At 45.2% G+C, this 23,500-nt stretch overlaps 2 protein-coding genes across 4 annotated transcripts in view; one reads left to right on the top strand and one right to left on the bottom strand.

The window, feature by feature from the left end:
• Window positions 1-4,096: 4,096 nt before the first annotated feature.
• TIMM22 (translocase of inner mitochondrial membrane 22) lies at window positions 4,097-10,448 on the top strand. Its single transcript, XM_032967792.2, has 4 exons — window positions 4,097-4,409; window positions 5,259-5,455; window positions 7,799-7,871; window positions 9,177-10,448. The coding sequence occupies exons 1-4, from the start codon at window positions 4,160-4,162 to the stop codon at window positions 9,251-9,253; spliced, it is 597 nt and encodes a 198-aa protein (XP_032823683.1). The 5' UTR covers window positions 4,097-4,159; the 3' UTR covers window positions 9,254-10,448.
• Window positions 10,449-11,557: 1,109 nt separating this feature from the next.
• LOC116950195 (breakpoint cluster region protein) overlaps window positions 11,558-23,500 on the bottom strand; it is a 131,625-nt gene continuing 119,682 nt past the window's right edge. For all 3 annotated transcript variants that reach the window (XM_032967788.2, XM_032967790.2, XM_032967791.2), the window contains one exon: window positions 11,558-18,256. In XM_032967788.2, the coding sequence (XP_032823679.2) occupies window positions 18,176-18,256 (81 nt within the window). In that variant the 3' untranslated portion in view covers window positions 11,558-18,175. The remainder of the gene's footprint in view (window positions 18,257-23,500) is intronic.

Genomic DNA, 23,500 nt, shown 5'->3' with positions numbered 1-23,500 from the left:
TTCAAGTGACAAGAGCGGCAAGTGGAAAAGTGTTCCAAGTCATTTCGGAGAGAAGCATCGTGGGGAATAAGTCAGAAGGACCTAAATGTTTATACTCTTTGGTTCTATTGGGTAAAGTCACGTAGGTGAAAATAAAATAGCAAAAAATCATGACGTTTCGGCCACAATACAAGTGGCCTTCATCAGGTGAAGGGACGAGAACCAAAGAGTATGGATCCTAGCAGTCATGAAAGCTTTAAACCTAAATGTTTTTTTTAACTTTTATTTGTTTTGGTGCTGTTTTTCGTATGTTGTTATTTTGAAACCCAGGTCTTTCTTAATAAAACAATATTCGTGTAGTCTCAAAGTCTTCTCAGGTGGCTTAAATAAAAAAAAACATGATGTAAGAATGGCGAACACCAAAAAGTTATGGCACCATTTTTTTAATTAAAAAAAAGACACGATAATCACCATGACGACTTATCTATCATCTGCTGGATGAATAATTCCCATAATCACTTCATAACGAAACAGTGATTACTGTAAAATAAAAAAAATATTTTCTAAATATGTAAAATATAACCCATCTGAATGAGGTACGTAATTAACTTTTTTACGTTTTGGTCGAATCTGTTAAGCTTTATTTTAGTGAATGTAACTTCTATTTATTAACGTCAAAAAGCTATATTGGATAAATACATATTAAAAGTTAAACTTTAATCCCATTAATTACCAGGAATATGTATGCTTACGTTGGCATGTTCCCTCCTTTCACTGCGATACCACCTTGTTAACGCAATCGTTAAATCGTTTTTTTTAAATAGTTTGTTAAAGCAATGTCGAAACTGAACTCTTGGTAAACTTTGTTAATTAGTCAGTGTTAATCGTGGTTGTAGTGTCTTGATTTTCATTATACCTAGTGGAATACCTTCCATAATAATGTGGAATTTCCACAAATGGATTGTTTTGGAATTGGAGACAGAGACGTTTGACTTGGAACCATGCCACGTTTTAGAGACAACCACTTCAGCACACCCACATGCTGTTGAGAATCGACTCACCTGCCAAAGAATCGCATTACTCGATTATCATCAGACGTAATCGGATTGCTAATGCACCACACATGTCCTTATACAGTACTCTAAATGTTGGCAGTTTTTACAAACATTACAAACGATCGAATACCCAAGAACGTGGTGATAAATTATGGGCTGTTGCCTTTAAAATTACCATCCACAAAATCTTAGACATTCCACAGCACAAATGCATTGTACAGAGATAAAAAAAACAACTCATGCCTCTTATTTCCTATTAATGTACCAAACTCTTGGAATTCCATTCCTTAACGAAATGTATTTTGGTTATTCTCCCATCTAATTCACAATATCAGCACCTCCGATTAGCACGGTTGGCTACGTACGGTGTGAAAAAAAGTTCAACATACTGTACATACATTTAATGCAAAGCTGTCGATTTTCTTTTACACTTTAACTTGCTTTAGATATATACAATATTTATCGCCTTGTTTGTTGACATGTTAGTTCTTATAGTCAACCTTTATCTGTTTAATGTTTCTGTATAGCTTAGTTGTGTCATTTGTGCTGTGACCGATCTGGGAGCCAGAGCCAATTTACCCTGCAGGGAATATTTTACTTCAATTTAATATTGCTTTATGTTTATGCAATGAGATACAATGTTTTGTTCAGATTGCTATTTTACTTAATTGCTGGCGAGATGTTAAACACTTTGCCTGGTATACAGGAGGTCGTGGGTTCGACCCCGAACCTGACGCCTGATGTACATTTGGAGTTTGCATGTTCTCCCCGTGGTTGCGTGGAGTTTTGTCTGGATCCTCCGGTTTTTCCATCCACATTTAAAAACATGCGTTTTAGAGTATTTGGGGGTCATAAATATCCACGTGATAAGCCACTTCGTTGGGCTATCATTTGTGGCCAGGTCGCTTCTGAAAATAGCTATACTGTATAGCCTAGTGGGCCTTACACTAGTAAAATTTAAAGTTTAGTTTTGTTACTTTATCTGCTTTGCTGGTGTAATTTGGGTGACCCAGGTCACTCTCGTAAATGAGGCTTAAGCTATTACCTGGTTAAACAAAATGAACTTCAATTTTGAGCCAGACAACCCAACAGCATTTAACTGGCCAGATCCTGTTGATGAGACTCAGATAACTCAAAACCGGTCCTGAGTTTTCCTGCTTCCACAAATGCTGCACGTTTGTCAATCCACTGCTGGATGTGGGCCTGTCCATTCTGATCAGGCCCCATGGTGTAAAGTGCAGTCTCCAACTCTTATCTTATCCACCACCTTTAAGTTACGAAGAAGGGCCATTGTCCAAAATGTCGCTTATTATATACAGTAATTTATTATTTTAAGGTCACAGTGTCATTGACGAATGCGTTGAGTATGTTCTTGTTTTATTAAAACTAGCAACGTGCATGTTATTTGGATGTGACCCTCTCTCCCACCCTCCAGCCAGCAAACCTTTATTTTATAACATAGTGTGATTTGATTTTTAGCATTAGGAGCTGTAGACACAACAGTTACATTAATCTGAATATCATACCAGAACTCATAAAAACCACGATTAACAAACATATATTTTAAATATTTGTTTTGTTCAGAATGCGATTTTATTTCACTGTTGGCAAGATATTAAATGCCTCGCCTGGTACTCAAGAGGTCGTGGGTTCGATCCCGACCCTGACGCCTGTGTATATATTTTTAAATATATAATTATACATTATTACTACGTCGATAGTACACTACTAACAAAAATATTATTGTTAAAATAAACAACCCGCTTATAATTAGAATCAAATCAACTATTATACTATGTTTGCATACCTGTCATCCCGTTATCAGTGCCCTACCTTATTCAGACCTTATTGGTCACCCCGTGCCCTTATAAATCTCAATGTTTATCCTACAAAGTCCCATCCACATGGGAGAAACATACACATTTTTTTTTCCCGAATTGAAACGGCTGCACTCCGCTCGGACCTAAAGAACTAAATTTCCCTGTGCAAGGATACGGGTAAACCCCATGGGTTGACAGGTCTGTGTATCGTAGTGTAGTGTAGAGTAGTGTGGTGTATAATACTCTTATATAAGCGCACGACTTCATCCATCTGTGATGAACGCTGAACTTTACGTCGTTTTCATGCAGGGGGCGCTGCAAACCTACACGCGCCCCCTGTATGAACGATGGAGAAGCAGGGACAGACGTTCGATCACGTTGGAATCGATCTGCAGACGGCGGTCTTCTCGCACGGCCAGCAGCTCCACGTCGCCTTATCTCGATCCCGCAATCCCAAACAGGTGAAAGTCCGCATCGAACCCCCAAAATTCACACGAAATGTCGTTTTCAATTAAGTCTTCCAGATGTTAAATGATATAAGCTTTTAATGAAGAAATACAATTATCTTATTCAATTCAAAGATATAATAGGGGTTTTCCCCCCTTTTTTCTGGCAACAAAACTGAAACCTTTTTACAAGGATGAATGTCTGCATTAACCACAATACCTGCAGTCAAAATGCAAACAAAAAACATATTATGATAATATATGCATTGTCCTTGATACTGATTGGTCCACACCAAGGGTCGGCTTTCTTTTGAGCCTCGACCCAATTGGTGCTCGACCACATGACGCCAAAAGGCGTACAGCTCAAAGACAATGCTGCTATCAAAGTAATGAGGGCTCAGGGTGAGCATCTACATCATTAGACCTCCTTTGCCAGTACCAAAATGTAATAATAGGGTTTTTCTGTTTCTTTTTTTCATTTTAAAACTTCAAAACGGAGCATCGGGTGCTTGCGTGAATGCGTCGTTCGTGTGCAATTTTTTTGTAACTTTCCTGGCCGAAGGCCGTAAGTAGTGTATAGTGTAGTGTATAGTAGTGTGGTGTATAGTAGTGTATAGTAGTGTAGTTTATAGTGGTGTATTGTAACAAACAGACACATTTTTGTTTTTGCCTGTATTGAAACGGCTGCACGCCGTGTGATCCTAAAAAAACTAAATTTCCTTGTACAAGAATAGGGGGTTATAATGAACCCCATGAATGTTTGACAATCCCATGTGTTCCTGTCCACTCAGCGTGCCGCGATGACCTTTCACCTCGAGGAGGGGGAGGGGCTGCGGTGGAGGTTGTTACCCTTGCCAACATGGCGGCGCCCATGAAGAGCGGCGTGGGTGGCGGCGTTGCAGCCGCGGCTCGCGTGGCCGAGGCCGGCGAGGACTACGTGCAGTACAGCCTCCTGCTGCGACACCTCGTCGGCGACAAGCGGCAGCCCAGGGAGATATCCCCCACGGTGTACGGCGGCTTTCCCGCGGCGCCCAAGAGCGAGCAGCAGAAGATGATCGAGGCGGCGATGGAGAGCTGCACCTTCAAGGCCGCGCTCGCTTGCGTCGCAGGTGTGCGGGGGGAGGGTGGAGGAGGAGGCTCGTGAAGGACGCTGCAGCTGCTGCTGGGCAGTTGGAGGCAGTCGCCCTCCAGCAGCAACAACGGAGGGCAGAGGATCGACGCTCACAACAACTATCGGGAGCGCCGGGCGGATAAAGTGCAGCAAGTTGGCACAGTAGGGGGGGGGGGAGTTACAGCTGGTGGTGCATCTATCGGTCATCTCAGTCAGGCAACCCATGGCATCTGCTGGGTCTGCCTCGTGACCAGTCAGCCTTCGACACTTCACATGGCCTCAAAGTGCACCCAGCCTGGCACAGGCGCCGTGGTAACGTCACCGTCACTAAGTGGCGAATGGCATTGGTGTTGGGTATTGGTGGGGAGGTGGTAGGTGGGGACGCTCAGGTTGCCTCCTTGGAGGTACAATAACAGGACATGTAATGAGTACCGTATCTGAAGAATGTCATGTGTTGCAAATGCATTGTTTTGAGTGGTGTGTTTGTGCGTTATTGACGTAAATCGTACCTGCGATTAGCACGGTAGACTACGTACGGTGCGAAAGAAGTTATACAGTACAATAATGCCCATAGACTAACACTGCCCATGGATTCAACACTGCCCATTTATTCAACATTGCCCATAGACACAACACTGCACTTCCGATTAGCACAGACGGCTATGTACGGTGCGAAAGAAGTTAAACATACATACGCAGTGAACGAGGGGCGGGGGGGGGTGACTAAAGTGACACTAGCCAAGTGGACAACGTTTGAGGGAGAGGGATAAAGGGCGACAAGTTGACGGGGAGGCCTAGGACTAACTCAAGACTTGTTTCTTCCGTGCGCTCGTCTTTTCTGCTGCAGGCTTTGTGCTCGGCGGAGCGTTTGGAATCTTCACAGCGGGAATTGACTCGAACGTGGGCATCGACCCGAAGGACCCAATGCGCACACCCACGGCCCGCGAGGTGCTGAAGGACATGGGCCAGCGCAGTGTGTCCTACGCAAAAAACTTTGCGATCATTGGAGCGATGTTCTCCTGCAGCGAGTGTGTTATCGAGTCGGTGAGTAGTAGATTATGAAAAAAATATATATATATTTTAAGGTCGCATTACATTTATTGAATCGAATATGGAATACCTCTTTTCCACGATACAACCGAGCCCAGCCAGAGCTGTGCAGAGCCAGACTGACGTTGGTAAGGAGGCTCCAGGTTGTTTTTTTTTCCATTGCAGAAGCCGAGCCGTGCCACTGAAATGCAATTAATTAGTCGAATCGCATGTAGACGACACGGTGACGCCATGTCCCCGCATTGTACTGGCTGATGTCACGCGCAACGAGCGCATCATCAGCCGCAACCCTGGCCCTGTTTGACCCCGAGCCAGATTTAAATGTCAAGTGAGGTTAGCGTATCATGGTCTGGTATAGCCTCGGCACGTCAGATATCCAGTGGAAAACCACCCGTACCATGGAGCCCGCTTGGCCTGGCTCAGCTCGGACATGGCAGGAAAAAAAGGGCTTTACAGTGAGGGAAAAAAGTATTTGATCCCCTGCTGACTTTGTACGTTTGCCCACTGACAAAAAAATGATCAGTCTATCATTTTAATGGTAGGTTTATTTGAACAGTGGGAGACAGAATAACAACAACAAAATCCAGAAAAACGCATGTCAAAAATGTTATAAATTGATTTGCATTTTAATGAGGGAAATAAGTATTTGACCCCTCTGCAAAACATGACTTAGTACTTGGTGGCAAAACCTTTGTTAGCAATCACAGAGGTCAGACGTTTCTTGTAGTTGGCCACCAGGTTTGTACACATCTCAGGAGGGATTTTGTCCCACTCCTCTTTGCAGATCTTCTCCAAGTCATTAAGGTTTCGAGGCTGACGTTTGGCAACTCGAACCTTCAGCTCCCTCCACATATTTTCTATGGGATTAAGGTCTGGAGACTGGCTAGGCCACTCCAGGACCTTAATGTGCTTCTTCTTGAGCCACTCCTTTGTTGCCTTAGCCGTGTGTTTTGGGTCATTATCATGCTGGAATACCCGTCCACGACCCATTTTCAATGCCCTGGCTGAGGGAAGGAGGTTCTCACCCAAGATTTGACGGTACATGGCCCCGTCCATCGTCCCTTTGATGCGGTGAAGTTGTCCTGGCCCCTTAGCAGAAAAAGACCCCCAAAGCATAATGTTTCCACCTCCATGGTTGACGGTGGGGATGGTGTTCTTGGGGTCATAGGCAGCATTCCTCCTCCTCCAATCAAGGCGAGTTGAGTTGATGCCAAAGAGCTCCATTTTGGTCTCATCTGACCACAACACTTTCACCCAGTTGTCCTCTGAATCAGATGTTAATTGGCAAACTTCAGACGGGCATGTATATGTGCTTTCTTGAGCAGGGGCACCTTGCGGGCGCTGCAGGATTTCAGTCCTTCACGGCGTAGTATGTTACCAATTGTTTTCTTGGTGATTATGGTCCCAGCTGCCTTGAGATCCTTGACAAGATCCTCCCGTGTAGTTCTGGGCTGATTCCTCACCGTTCTCATGATCATTGCAACTCCACGAGGTGAGATCTTGCATGGAGCCCCAGGCCGAGGGAGATTGACAGTTCTTTTGTGTTTCTTCCATTTGTGAATAATCGCAGCAACTGTTGTCACCTTCTCACCAAGCTGCTTGGCAATGGTCTTGTAGCCCATTCCAGCCTTGTGTAGGTCTACAACCTTGTCCCTGACATCCTTGGAGAGCTATTTGGTCTTGGCCATGGTGGAGAGTTTGGAATCTGATTGATTGATTGCTTCTGTGGACAGGTGTCTTTTATACAGGTAACAAGCTGAGATTAGGAGCACTCCCTTTAAGAGTGTGCTCCTAATCTCAGCTCGTTACCTGTATACAAGACACCTGGGAGCCAGAAATCTGTCTGATTGAGAGGGGGTCAAATACTTATTTCCCTCATTAAAATGCAAATTAATTTATAAAATTTTTGACATGCGTTTTTCTGGATTTTGTTGTTATTCTGTCTCTCACTGTTCAAATAAAACCTACCATTAAAATTATAGACCGATCATTTCTTTGTCAGTGGGCAAACGTACAAAATCAGCAGGGGATCAAATACTTTTTTCCCTCACTGTAAGATTCTATGATTTTCAAATTGTATAACTCCAATTATGTGCATAGGGAACCCTCTGTATGGAATGTAACAAGAATTATCCACATGTTAATTCAGTGACACCTGCATGTTATATTAGGGGGGGGGGGGGAAGCTCACGTAAAGATGTTTTTCTCTGCTGTTTTGAGGCTTCTGTGACACAAGAGTACGGTATTTAAAGGCATATTATACTGCTTCGGCGATGAAAAGCAGATGTGGAGGATTTAAAGGCTGATTTGAATTCACTGGTGCCTTTTGCTTCTCAGTATCGGGGAGTGTCGGACTGGAAGAACAGCACGCTCAGTGGATGTGCCACAGGAGGAATCATCGGATTTCGAGGTGAGACGCAGCCGTGGGCTTTCAATTGAAACAAAATCGTGTTTTGGTGCAAAATAGTCACCGCCGTCGTCATTATAATCATCATCGTCAGCCTTGGTCAATACACTGCTGGATGTTCTCTCCGAGTTGCGATGTAATAGCCGATATTTTGTTGGACGTTTTTTGAGAGTAAGGTAGAGTTGCAGCCCTGCGATTTGCTTACTTGTGCCACTGCTGGCGGAAGGGTCTCCGCTAAGGAGAACTCTAGTCTTTCTTGAGGGTACTTGGTCTACTCTTCCTCATTGACCAGGCCTGTTGGAAGTGATGGACGCACCCACACCTTACCCCACCACACACACGATCTGTCAATCAACTATCTGGTTGTACCCATTTATGCTGGTTGGACAGCAGCATGAGGTGTTTTGAGAGTAATGTATCACATTACTCGTAATCATACTATCACACACCGTACACGCCTCGTACTGAAATAAACCCTGCACTTTACAGTTATTTTCGGGCCACCTTGCGGCTAAAAGTGACTAAACAGTAACATTCGTGCCAAGCATAAGCTGCACCGTGAGCCTGGATAATGTTAACTGTGCATGCTGAGCACTCCATTCTCATACCTTAATAGGCAACAGATGATTGCAGCCTATTTTCCATTTTCTGCCCCTCTGGGACTCCCCGGCCCCTCTCCAGCTACATTACATTCCTTGGCATGGTGATGAAGTCTGTGGCAGTGGCAGCCATATATGGTTACCTTCGCATGCGCACCACTCGGTGCGATGGAACTTGCCGTTTTTATATATATATATTTTAATCCCATTAAAGCGGCATTTGACGGGTGTTCTAAATGAAGTCGGGTTTTGTCAAAGGCTAACACTGCGTGGGCACCAAATATTTTCTTTTTGGATTATAGTAATAGTGCTTAAATTGGGTTGAGGTAAAAGGGGCAGCCATCCAATTGCTTGCTCGTGTCACTGCTGGAGGGAATGGTCAAACGCCGACCCTACCAAGATGTTGTCTTGGCCTGCTCTTCCACGTTGAGACAGGCGTGTTGGAAAAAAGTCAGAGCGCCCACACTCTACCACACCAGCACGCAACCTGCCAATCGACTGACTGACCGTGTCGAAACCGTTTATTTATAGCGGCTGGGTGTGCAGAACCGATGGGAGGGATTTAAGAAACTTGCCCCATTGTTTCAACTACCGCGTCGGCAGATCGGACGGAAGCGGCGACCTCTGACTTTTCGAGTCTAGCGTGCTGACCGTTACACCGCGGCAACATCCCAGATTAATGTACCCCTTACCCTTTCTTGTTTTTCAGCTGGCCTGAAGGCAGGCGTACTGGGCTGCGCAGGATTCGCTGCTTTTTCGACGGCGATCGATTATTACCTCCGCTGAGCACCGCGAGAGGCCCGCGGTTGAATGTGTCGCGTATGTACATGTACGGCCCTTTCTCAATCCACTGCTGGATGAGGGCCTCCCCCACACTGTGCGGGCCGTGGGGGTTGACCATAATGGTTTTGTGACCAGTGCGGGTTGGTAAAGGTGGGGAACATTGACGTTGGAGCATAGAATAGAGTACAACAGCAGATGTTACTGCACTGCCCTATTGCTGACAATGTAGCTTCGCAACAGCCTTTAACACCTGTTTTTTGCATGGCAGTTGCCCATCCAAGCACTGTCCAGGATTGTTGCGGCTTGGCTTTCTAAATCTGGCACATTCCGGGTGGTTTGTTCATCGGTGTATTGCGCAAATCTTAAATATATATAACTTATGGATTACAAGATTACGTTTTCTGATAATTTAAGTATATTATGTTTCTGGTTTTAACAAAATTAGTTTAAAGAAACCATTTTACATTCGATTATTTTGCATGTATTTTGAAAAGTAACAACCCCTGAACAGTTACACGTGCGTTTATTTGTGCAAGTGTTTCCGTTTATGCTTTTCGCAAAAGGCGCACGAATATTCAGTTGCTATTTAAGATCGAAAGAAAAATCTAAATATTCGTCAAAAACACTGTCTGAAAGAAGAAATGTAATGAAATAACAGGCGGCGATTTTGGAAATCGTCCCTTTTTTGTTGGGAGAGAGGTGTAGTGGCCAGAGGGACTGAGTGAATAACAGTTGGAATTTTCTATCAGAGCCTAGTGATGTATAGTGTAGTCTCCCAACTATTCATTCCATGCCTCTGGCCTCTGCCATTGCCCACATACTAACTCATTATACAATTCTTCCACGTTATGGCGGTGTTATTGATTAATGTCTTGTGTTTTCTGTTGTGTTTTTGCACCACTGCCATCGCAGCATCACATGTTTCAGGCTTGAAATGGTGTGCGGGTTCACTTGCACGCCAGCTGTTGGGCATAACTTCACCGCCAGCAGTGACAATGTTTATGAAAGCAACTGTGATTTGTCTTCATGTCATCTTAAAGGTTATAATACATCTTAGCAAAGCCAGCAGAGAACAAAGTGTGCAGTCAATGTTTATCACAGGCATGTATTGTTAAATGTATATATGGATGTATATAAGTATGACACACAACCCTATTGGAAAGTGACAAATTTAATAAAGCTCTTCCAACCGATATAATCTGCGAGTTATTTTCCCAGTTGAGACGCCATTAAGACTGCAGGAGGCAAGGGCAATGCAATTATTTTTGGAGGGTAACACGAGTCAAGTGATGCATCATTATTATTTACCAAAGAGAGCCTCACTGAATCTCAAGACACCTTTTCATTGAGGGTGCTCTACACTGGAACATTTTGCCAATTCTCATACTGCGTGGTGTTTGGTGTGTGGAAGAAAACCAGAGTACTGTACCCATAAAACATCCATGCATCTTATGAAGGGTTAACAGAGCTCCACACGGATAGATTCTGTACTGCGATCTGGCCATTTCACAGCCCAAGCCTTCAATAACCTAGTATTACCTGACATTCTCTGGGATGTTTGCCCAAATCCATTACCAGGTACATGTTTGTACTTGTCAGTACCCCCATGTATGGGGAGCAGTCGTTGTTGTGGTTAGCGCACTGCGCTACGAATTCAGCGACCCGGGTTCGATTCCCGCTCATGGCCACCACCAATGACTTACTGAACCGGTCCAAGTCCTCCCCTAGGTCAATTCGGCCTCAGATGAGTATTTGGTGGAGTGTGTAAACATTGTCACTCGGGAGATAGAGGGCCCGGCGTCGTGCTAACCACCCACCCCCTCGTATGCCATACTCGCAAGCAGCACTTGCCCCAGGAGTATGTTTGGGCTACACGGGAGGTGTTTGTATTTTTATATGGCCACCATGTACAGGTCCCTGTGACACTCATCATTGGCACCTTTGGGCCACACCTCAGCAGCCCCAATAGCTATAACCCCTGGTCGTTGTAACCCATCCAGGTTCAAACGAGTCTGAACCCTGCTTAGCTTACGATAGGCTGACGTGATTTGTGTGTTTATATGGTTGTGAGTCATTCTCCAAAACACCCAAGTTTCCATTGCAATGGTGATATGACAAAAAAAATCCCAAGCATGGCCTTCTGGGTTAGGCCACCTGTTGTTGGCAAGTTATGAAAAAGAAAAGGCAAGCTTCCCCCCACCGTGTGCAGCGTTGCAAAAGGTTGAAGGAACACAATAAAAATAACATTCTCGAATTGGGATTAAAAGTGGCTGTAAAAAAAATACCCATGCGCTAAAATGACAAAAGGAAACTTGAAAACAGCAGTTTATTTATACTCATCATGTACAAAACAAAGATTTTTTTTTTTAAACGCAGATGAAACATTTTACAACCATGAGCAATTGTGAGTTCAACTTTCAAACAGCAAGACCACCTACGTAGGCAAATGTACACGTTACAATGGACGGCGGCTAATTGTTGGCGATAGGAGGCGTCAAGAGACCAAAAAAAAACCATGTTTGTCTGGCGTGACAGTTTCCGAGTACAAAAATAAAGTTGGTCTATGTCAAAAAGAAATTAAGTCGGCGATCACATTGGTAAATCCCTGTACAAACCCAACGGGACCGGGGTAAGGTAGCGCGGCGATACATGGAACTTGAGAGCCACACGCTTATAAGCAAGCATCGGCAGAGTACAGCCACGGTGTTACCTCCTGCTGCTGCTGCTGCCTCGGGCCTCTGGCGCTTTACAGGGATAAGATTTTTGTGGTCTGTGTGAAGAGGCAGTTTGGCATTGCCTAAGGGTGACGAGAAATTAGAGCCGCGTTGGTGGCTAGCCAATGGAGTCGATTCATTAACTGAAAAGTGTGATTGCATTTTTTGTGGTCGGTTATTCAAGGCCCTTTAAATATTTCCTGCTCAGTGAAAGCTGGAAACCCCCTACAAGCCACGCCCAGTGGGGCGTGGCTGAGAATGCCGATGACATCACTATCCCCGCCTATCACCTTAGTTGGGTAATCGATGTGGTAATCGCTAGAGTAATCGATTACTCATAGCATGGTAGAGGACATCTCAGCAATAGACACATTCTAACACTCTATACTATTTAGTTATATTCGGTAAAGTCACGTAGGTAAAAACAAAACAATAAAAAATCACAACGTTTCGGCCACAACACAAGTGGCCTTCATCAGGTGAAGGGACCAAACTGGCCACTTGTGTTGTGGCCGAAACGTCGTGATTTTTTATTGTTTTATTTTTACCTACGTGACTTTACCGAATAGAACCAAAGAGTATGGATCCTTGCAGTCACGAAACCTTCAAATCTAGAACATTGTAACACTTTCTGTAAACAACGAGAAACTTTCTGTGCCTGATGAGGTGGGGGGGGGTGCTTGATCAAGTAGAGCCCCTGGGCACAATGAAAGTCGACTGGTCGTGACAGATCCGCAACATGTACAAGCTGAACATAATAAAGAATGGTTATTGTTTTTTTGTTGCTTCGATTTAAAGCCACACTATAGTACAATATTTTAAATGCACCGCGAAATTAGATGCGTTTTGTGTCCACTAGATGGCACTAAAGGTTCATCAGAGAGCCGTTTGGTGAGATTAGAGGCGAGATCATCACTCCCGTTTGTCAATCCACTTTCACGAACGGTTGAACGAATCCTCGACTGGATCGTAGATTACACCCTACGCCCAGTGTTGTTGCGTGTTACCGCAAAGTCACTGAATTGGAAAAACGTGGGGGCATCAGGGTTTAAAGAGCCTATTGGCTTTGCGGACGATAATTTGTGCGCAGTGCTCTTGCCAATAACATCTGGCAGTTACAATTATTTAACTGATCAGCATGTGTTTAAGAGGCCTGACCGCTATCGACATTCAAGAATGTTTGCCATCTAAAATTGCTTACACAAATGCTGCTGGCTCAATAGGCTGATGGGTTGAAATACATAGCATTTATACTTGGAGACACAATGGGGCTATTGCTTTGTGTACCCTATATGCAAATCAACTCCGACGGACATTTTTGCTGCAGCTCACATTTACCGAAATGACCAAGAGGTGGCACTGGAAGCCTATCACGCACCACGCGAAAATGGTTTAAAAAAATAAAATGGTCCAGATTGGAGGTGTTGACGGTACATTAATTCTTTGAAGCCAAAATATTCACTTTTTGCATGAGGTCGGCGATAAAAGAATAATTGATCGATCAACAAATTGCACCGATGCAATCGGCTCATCTGTTAATAGTGGACTCTGAAAACCCACGGCCACACGCGTTAATTTACGTGCAATAAATACCGATGATTTTCAAATCTAATGTCGCCGCAATGGGCTCTCACAAGCCCCAAACGTTAAAACCGAAATCCACTCTTGAATCGAATGGCGGCGATCATTCATCGGAGAAGCGCGGGTTACGCCGAATCATTGAACCCGCTGGCAGATAGGTTCAATTAACCCCAGCCAAGTTGGCGGGGGTGATAATTAAGACAATCTCTTCCAAAGTATTTCGCCATGACTTTTTGTGTACAAAAAAAAGAAAGGCTCACTTTCTCTCCAGGATGTGGGCCTTCTCAAACTCCAATAATCAAGCCCCCACCACAGTGTGCGGATGAGCGGCAGATATTATTAATAGCGGCCAAAATCAAAAGGTGACACGTTCCAATTGATGGCCAAAAAAAGAGGATGAGCACACCCAAACTAGATACGATACGAATCCCAAACCCTAATTAATCACTCTTTGGTTCTTTTGATAAAGTCACGTAGAAACAAAATACATTATTTTCACGTAGAAAGAAAATAATTTATTTACGTGACTTTACCGAAAGAACCAAAGAGTAATTCCTGCAGTCACGAAAGATCCAAACGCTAATTAACTAGTCAACCATCCCGCTGGTACCGGTGACTTGCTGTGTCGTGACACTGCTGGGGGTTGAACAGGCGGGGTAGCGCGTTCACTACGGACATGTTTATAGCGAGCGCTGCCGCCTCTCTTAGAGGGCATTCGGCCAACCCATCCATACTGGCCAGAAGTCTTGGAAGAGGTGCGAGTACCCACACTTTACCCCACCACACGTGACCCTCTGAAAAACATCATTCCCTCCCGAAAGACAGGTACCGCAATGTAAAAATGTATTCAATAAGTTTCTGCAAAGGGTAAAATTGGTACCCTATATACCGATAACATACACATCAATGCCGCTTTGAAAAACAGTCGTATACGCCAGTCCAAGTATGTCATTCTGTTTTCGTAGGAGGTGCTAAATCACTGCAAATGTTAGAACTAATATATATTTTTAACCAAGCATGTACTTTACCATAACCTACCTATACCTACGCAACCTACTATGCCACAAATAAATGTGTAGGAAGTATTTAAACGTATTCCAGATAGACCAGCACAAAACATACGACACGTCTGGATATGTTGTACCGATCCTGCAACGTCCTGAAGTTGTTTATTAAACGCCGAGCGACGGTGAACATCCGGCAACGGTAAAGCAATGTGTTGATGTAAAAATAAAGGAATTGTCACAACACATTATTTTACATTGAGTCTTGCCCAAAAAAGTAATTAGCACCAGTCCGTATACATCATTGCATTGTAAAAGCTGTCCGTATAATCCTCTGAATGCAGCAGATTTAGTGCGGATACGTAAAACCTTTTCAATTGCAGGTTTTGGTAAAACAGTGCAAGTTGTAAGCCGGATTAATGAGAGGTTTGGCATGGTCGTCAGTGGTTGAGGAGACATGCGTTTTGGCCTTTGCCAATCAATGCCCAACGCAAAAATTCCACTTACCCATCTAACATTGCCTGGGTACGCTCTCCGTACCTGGTTTCATCATGGTTCAAGAAGGGAGCTTTATACACGATGTTGTACAAAGATCCCCCACCCCCTCACAGACTTTTGGGGCAAGTGCTGTTCGCCAGCACACACACACAAATAGACACACGCGCGCACACAGACAGACAGACACAGAGACGCACAGGAGTTCACATCGAGTGCCTTCCTTGGGGGAGGCCTGTTCATAAAAACATTGTGCTATATACAGGCAAGAAGAGTATTAGAACATTTTAAATGCAGAAAAAAATATTTCAAACAAAATAATATTGATAACAAACACGAAACAGAAAAAAAGTACTGTGTTTTTGCACGCAGCATCTCAAGAGTACGAGACGCAACAGCTTGCCGAAAGTGTCTAAATATAATATGCTGAATAAAAAATGTTAACTTAGCAGTTTATATTCGAAAAAAAACCCCGCTCAATTGTAGAAGTGGCTTAACGTGTGCAGGGCATGGAGAAGAGAGAGTTGAACTTACAAAATTATGATTACATTGTCAATGGATACCTTTCAGAAACTACAGATTGAATCTACATACGGCAGACAACAAAAAATAGGCATTCATTACGAGTAACAACCAAGTACATCATAGCTATATACTTAAGTTCCCCCCCCCCCCGCCGTCTTACACAAAACATTATACAATAATTTAAAATTCGAAACAAGACAACAAAAACCCAACAATAATGTGACCCCTTCACACGCCATGAAAGAAAAACAAATCAGTAGAATATTCAATCACCGTTTGGTCCCCCGGATCGTTTTGCAAAGCTGGTTTGGCATAGATTTTGTACAAACCCCCCCCGCCCCCACACCGTTAGCAGAGCCCAGCTCACCCTTCTCCAATGGGCACAAGTGGGCCACAGAGCAAATCTCAGGTGAGCCACGTGAAGAAGCAGCCGCTGGAAAAGCAGCCCAACATTACAAAGTGTAATACACACATATACTGCACTCTATGCGTGCAGTCTTTGTACGTTTTCAATACAAATGTGCCATGCTTGGCGCCGAGCTGGTTAAAGCGCCCAGCGGTGTGCTCCAGGCGTTCATCGCCCCCCCTCCCCCCCCAAATCTCCCTCATCGGTGGCATCGTGCGTGCGTGCGTGCATCCGCCGCTACCGTGGGCTCATCGGTCACACGATTCCAAGACGCTGGACCGCTGCACCATCCGACGCTCGTTCGCTTTGGAGCTCGCGATCTCGGGAGCCCCCCCCCCTGGACAGGAGTGTCAGCGGTAAATACCCGTCGCTCGACCCGTGCTCCCGCTAGGGTTGCCACCTGCCCTGGTTTTCCCAGGATTGTTCTATTTGTTTTTAAAGATAGTTAGCTCGGTGTCTTCGGAAATCTATAAGTCTTCCCGGAAATTGAAAGCCCCGGTTTTCGTCAGCTGCGTTACTGATGCACCACTCTCGACAATGCATCTACATGAAGTAACTTCGTCCTCTATAGGTAGGTATTGTGAGATATTCTTCATCCCGTGATGTGTCCCGGTTTTTTTGAAACCATCAAAAGTGGCAACCCCAGCTCTTGGTGTATCGTGAAGCACCTCCATCGGTTGATGCGGCAGCTCTGCCAAAACGAAAAACCAAGCAACGTGTTTATCCCAGCTTAGCGCCTGCCTTTCTCTGTGACTAGACGCGTATCGGCAAGGGGAAGGCTCCATCTTGTACCCGTGGTTACGGTTAGCCACGCTGGCAGAAGGGTCTCCACCGAAGTGAACTCTAGGGCACCCCCCCCCCCAATAGGGTATTTGGCCGACTCTTCTACTACGCTGGGCAAACTTGCCAGAGATGGGGAGTTCCCACATTTTACCCCACCACACACATACACACGCTTAAATGGACATCACATTAAACGCAACGAGGCTGCACCCTGAGATGTCCCCCGTCTGAAATCCTGATGGTGTCGTTTGTCGTTAGTCTAGACCGATTAGAATTTGATACGCCTTCCGACGTCCTGCACTGAAATGATAAAAGCTATTGACGGAAACCCTGCCACATGGTTTCACAACGTCTAATTAGTCCATTACAATTAGGGGACGATTGAACTGCATCATCACGCTTACTGCAGGATTATCGTTAGCAGTTCATTGACTAAAGATGTAATCACTGTGCTCATTATATCAATCGTGCTTGCTCTTTACATTCTTTTGAACGTTGGCCCGTGGTCCCTTTCTGGTGAGATTGAGGGGGAAGAGATCGGCAAGGGAGACGAACACGTGGGTGTCTGGACAATGCAGCGAAGCCGTTTGGTTCGCAGGACGGACTAAGCGTGGAGATGGAGATCCCAAGACGAGTCGGATTGGGAATGACACGTGATGATGACGACAAGGATGAAAATCTCTCAACAGCGAATAGACAAACTGAAATCAAAATTCACGCTTTTGAGTTTGTCCATCAGGGCTTGTGCTCCTGTTCCCACGAATAACTCTTGGGGGTCAGAGAGGAGACACCGCGGTACCATGTACGGTTGAGTCGCTAATGCGGATGCCTATGGATGTCCACCGTAACCGCCAGGGTGTGTGTTCTGCACTCGGCAGGCACGGGGCGATTTGTCATCGTCGTGATTATTAACATCTCGTTGGCTTCGTGCACACGCGTGCACACGCACGCACACAGGGTTGGAAGCGCTGGGCGTGGGCAAGTGCCTCCTTACCATTAATCCACTGACGCATTTTGGTTCTGCACAAATTCAAATGAAAATACTTAATAGCAACGCCTCCAGATCCACCGAGACTTATATAAAGACCCTTGTTCCAGCAGAGGGACGGATGGAGAGACAGGAAAATGGGCTAAGCTGCACGATTCCCACTTCAGCCAAACTAACAGCTGGCTTGTTTTACAAAAACAAAACGCAAAACAAAACGTCCACTTGCGCGGAGGGTCTGAGAGACCCGCGGTCGATCGATGTACGCCACGGTAGGGCCAACCCTGCAGGTGGAGGAATGCGAACGCTGGCTTTGGCAAAAAGAATGACGGGCGCCAGCGCTGTTGAGGAGGGGAGCTGTTTCCGGGCGCAACGGAAACGCTGCGCCCATGACGATGGAGAAGAGTGGGAGGGTGCGCAGGCCGACCCGCTCTAGATCAGCAGGCGACTCTGTCGTTTGCTCTCAGACGGCTGAATGGACTCCATCTGCAGGAAGTAGAGGAGGACCTGCACCTGCAGACAGACACGACACGCGACGCCATCGCATTGAACACCACCAACGCTCTGTCGGCGCGCAAGACGACACAATTCACAATGCGATTTTGGATCTGTGCGTTATGCAACGTGAGAGATAGCGAAGGGGTTGGGAAGGCATGCATCTATCCTGCAGTGGATACATCGTGGATGATGATGATGATGTATTTAATGAGAATCATTGTAACTCGGCTTCTAATGATTGACACTCCACCTCCCGGTGATTCAATTAATTGTCACGATTCCAGGTCGCAAGACTTCTTTTGTTTGTCTGATTTTTATAGCCTTTTAATTGTTGCTTATTTTACGTGTCTCATGTGTTGAGTTATTTTTGCTCCATTAGCCAAAATATAATATGAACATAGAAATTACATATGGTTTGTACAATTAGTTAAGTAAACCACTGTCAACCACATTATTAAATTCAGTATCACACGTGTAATAATCAATTTCAAAGAGCGATTCAATGCGTAGTTACATGCCTAATTGTACACTTAAACACAAATAATGATTTGAACAAGTCAAATGAGACGGACAATGTAAAAGAGAGAGACAATGTAAACGAGACCAACAAGACTAAATTTCCCGACTCGAATCAAGACCCCAAATCCCGACAATTCATCAAATCGCAGCAAGGGGCACAATTGTTCCCATGGCGAACAAACCTATCTTCTGCGTGGAACCAAATAAAATTTCCATGCAACCTCGCTCGGCTCATTCTTCATATAAATCATCTCAATTGTGTCGTGAATGACTTCCGAGAAAAGCACCGTCTCGGATTTGCCACTGCGCATGAACAAACGAAGGCACGCGCGCACGAACGTCAAGTTCACTTTCGTGCGAGGGCAGATCCAGCCCCACGTGGCGTTCGTTACGCGGCCTGTTTGTGATTAGGCTGCGGTCACCCACCGCCGAGTATTTGGAAGGCGCTCAGCCTACGCTCAGGCTTACTCAAATATTTATCCTGCGGGGTCTTCCGAGCGGAGTCTGGTTTGCGTTTTGTCGGCACGGAACTGCGTACGATTGGAAATATATAAAAACGTTCTATTTTATATCTTTGGGATTATTCAAAGCTCGTCGGTTTGTGCAGACAGCACCGTAGCTGGGACCACGCGTTCAAACGTTCGGATGGCAGCGTCATCGCCCGGTAGAAATTTGCGCGATTGATCGTAACAGCGTCGAGATTGCGCGCGCGCTGCCAGGGAGCCGCAAATGCCGCCAAACTCTTTTTTTGAGCGCGACGAGAACATTTTGTTCAGATACTGTTCCATTTGATGGATATGAAGATAACAAAAAAATAAATTGCTTTAGGTAAGCCCGGGTTGCTCAGAGGTCAGAGCGCCGAGCCTGCAACGTCGAGAGGTTCTGGGTTCGAATGTGGGGGGGGGGGGGGAGGTGGGGGGCGGTGGTGCAGCCACCCAACCGTGATGAATGATTGTGACGTGATGATGGTGTCAGCGGAGGCACCAAGAAACAACCATGTAAAAAATATAAAAGCCTATCATCTAAGCTCTGGCTTTAAACTCTATTTAGTCAATTTCCAGCTCTGATAATTATATATATGTACTGGTTTCACTAATATGCGACAATCTCATATCAGAGTGCGTGGGAAAATGTGACCCTGCTGCAGAAAGGACAAATAAAGGCCACTTGAAGGATTGTCCTGGGAGAAGTTATGTGAAAATTATATTCTGCAGCTGTTAGCCGACACACAGGGGGCATTGCTCCGTGAGATTTCCAAACGGATTCCTCATCTCGTGACACTGGTGCGGATCACAAAACGGAAACAAAATACGGAAGAGAGCAACATTTGTAAAAACGTGCAAAATGAGATGCGTGTGCTTGCAGAGACAGTGGCATTACGGTGACATGCAAAATGAAATAACAAAATATTCCCTATGTACATGTAGACAAACCTCACTTGGTATTAGTATTGTTTCAGGAGAGTGCTCCTACATTGGCATGTTGGGCAATTCCATTAATGAGTGTTTGGCTGCGCATGAGAGGAAACCAGAGCATCCGGAGAAAACCCACCAAGTATATAAACCGGCTAACACTCAAAAGCTCTGCACAGATTAATTAATAAAATCGACCGCTATACTGTAACCTCCTGGACACCTCACAGCCTAAACCCACAACACCTGGTATTCCCATGCAGTCTCCCATTGGAGTATAAATCGTTGCTTAGCTTCAGAGATCTGACGAGATTGGGGCGCGATTCCGTCCGACTCGGTCATGGATAGTTTACGGGGGCGTTCAAGTCCATACAAGAGTGTACACTGGACACTGGCGAAGGGCAACGGGTGCCTGCTTTGCGGCACACAACTTCGACACAGGTTATGCAGTGTGCCCAGCCCTGCGAGATGGCTAAGCCCGGGCGCCTAGCGCACACTTCTCTGCATGCGCGGGGTGGGGGGGGAGATGGGGGTGGGCGGAACGGGGCGGAAACTCGGGACTTCCTGGGAACTCTGCTCAGAACATTCTCCCATGAATCCACTTCACTCCCTCGGCTGCTCAAGTCCCTCCGCTTCGCGACGCTCCGCGTGCGCTTGCGCAATGTGCCGTTCTCGGTGCGTGATTCTCACAGGGGGTGGCATGAGGAGGGCTTCAATTCAGCCGGGTGTGTTTGTAAAACTATATTTAAACAAATATTTTACCAGGTAAGGCCGACTGAGCTATGTAAGCTCCTTTTCAGAAGCAACCTGGCCCACAAATGATAGCTCAACGAAGCGGTATATCACGTGGAAATTTATAGTAGGCAAATACTCTAAACGCATGTTGATTCTAAATGTGGAGGGAAAAAACCGGAGGACCCGGAGAAAAATACACAGCACCACGGGGACGACATGCAAACTCCAAATATACAGGCGTCGGGGTCAGGATCGAACCCACGACCTCCTGTATACCAGGCAAGGTAGTTAACATCTCGCCACTGTGGGCTTCTTTCGCACCGTAGTAGCCAACCGTGCTAATCGGGATGTCTGGTGGGGGGGGGGGGGGAGGACAATAAACTAAACACAAAAAGCAGTTCTAAAGAAATGCGTTTTCAAACTAGATTTAAAAGTGCATAGCTGCAGTGGCTTCCGGGTTGGCACCTGTCACACATGTAAGTAAGGTTTGCCACGTCGGAGGTACAAATACAACTTGAGTACTTCACTGAACAGAAAAGGGGAGAACTTCACGAAAACAAATTTTCTTGAGTCATGTATTATTATGCAACTGAAAAAAACTGTTACTATTATGTCCTGGGAAAACATTCAAATTTCCCTCTATATCATGGCACCTCCTTTGCCAGTACCAAAATATGAGAATAGGTTTTCCCCTTTTTTTCTGGCAACAAAACAGGTGTTAAGTTGTGAAAACGCCAAACTGAAACCTTTTACAAGGAATAATGTCTGCATTAACCACAATACTTGTGGTCAGAATGCAAAAAAAACACTCTGATAATATATGCATTGTCTTTGAAACTGAAAGGCCTTTTAGCATCCTCTGGTCTAACACCGTTTTGAGACGAGGCTCAAAAGAAAGCTGTCTCTGGTGTGGACCAATCAGTTTCAAGGACAATGCATATACTGTCAGAGCATGTTTTTTGTTTGCATTCTGACCACAAGCATTGTGGTTACTGCAGACATGATTCCTTGTGAAAGGTTTCAGTTTGGTGTTTTAAACATCTTAACACCTGTTTTGTTGCCAGAAAAAGGGGAAAACCTATTCTCATTTCCCTCGAAAGTTAACCGAGAAAGAAGATGATTTTGATAAAACCAGGCCAGGTGGCAACCCGAGGCACACCACATCGAGTATGGTTGCAAAATAATAAATACAGATTCTGGCGACCAGTTATCTACCAACTTACTCCCAGTCCACCAAGCCACGGTGAACGTCTTCGCATTCCTAAGTGAGAGCGCGTGCCCAAGGGTTCCATGCGTGCGTAATTAAACAAGAAAGCGTGCACTGAAGGCAACTGTCTGCCTCATTGGGAGGCCCCCCCTGGAAATCTATACAGCCTCTGAGTGATTGCATCTCGTTGCTATAAAATGTCTTATTTTGTTTCCACCCACCAAACCAACAAGTGCCCATTTCCTGCCCTGCTATTTTGTTTTCGCTTTTAGGCCAATAATAGGGAAGCAACTGACGAAGTCTACGTGCGTCAGGGCTAGAGACGAATGGTCCTGCCACCCTGATTGCTGCGTCTCCCAGGGCAAGCGGCGGTGAAGGATGTAACGAGGTGGGGAGGGTGAGGGGCGGAGGTCCAGTGAGACCCCCACCTCGTCACACGTCCCCCCACCCACCACCTCGCTGAGGCCTGTCCAAATAAAAAAACACAACCCAAGCAGCCCCTGGGCAGCAGGAGAACATCTTACCAACTCCCTCGTTTAACATTCATTTAATAAAATGGGGAAACTGGATACTGCCGAATACTATAATTGCAGTGCGGCTAACGGACAACTTTTGGAAATAAGATTTTTTTTCCAAAATAAGAAACTGACACTACTGGGATGAAAATGTTCAGACTTGTGCAGTACACACGTGCCGGGCAGTGGTTGCGGCCTGTGATCCAGCACTGGAAGAATGTGGGCCTGTATGTATTTGGCTGACATGTGGGAAAATAGTCATGGGAATCATAAATTTCACCTGGCTTCTACTAATATTATTAAAAGGTCCATAACAGAGGTATTTGGGGTTAGATCGCGTAAACATAAATGCGTTGTTAAAGCCGCCACCACCCGACACAGCCAATTCGTAATTGACACGTTTTGTTTACGTGACAAACCTTACTAATTGGCTGTGTGGGTGGTGGCGGTTTTAAGGACACATTTATAATTACGCGATGTAACCCAAAAACCTCTTCGGTAAAACCTTGGATTGCGAGCATAATTCGTTCCGGAAACGTGTTTGTAATCCAAAGCACTCGTACATCAAAGCACTCGCATATCAGTTGTGATCACGTGATGCTCGGCAGACAAAGCGTATACGTACTACTCGTATTGCAAGACCTCGCTCGTGTATAAAATTAATATGTATTGAAATGTTTTGCTCGTCTTGCAAAATACTCGCAGACCAAGTTACTTGCAATCCAAGGTTTAACTGTATTATGGATCATATTGGTCGCGAAAGCCTACATGTTATTTTAAAAGGTGACTATTAATAATAATGCCAATCATTTACCAAATGAAGCTCAAGTTCAAGATCTTATTTTCACAAGGGTTCTGCCTTTGAGATGTT

Source organism: Petromyzon marinus, chromosome 38, assembly GCF_048934315.1.
Source record: "Petromyzon marinus isolate PM22_M1 ecotype Great Lakes invasive population chromosome 38, UKy_Petmar_22M1.pri1.0, whole genome shotgun sequence".
NCBI classification, from domain to species: Eukaryota; Metazoa; Chordata; class Hyperoartia; order Petromyzontiformes; family Petromyzontidae; genus Petromyzon; species Petromyzon marinus.
This window is presented reverse-complemented; position numbering and strand designations above follow the sequence as displayed.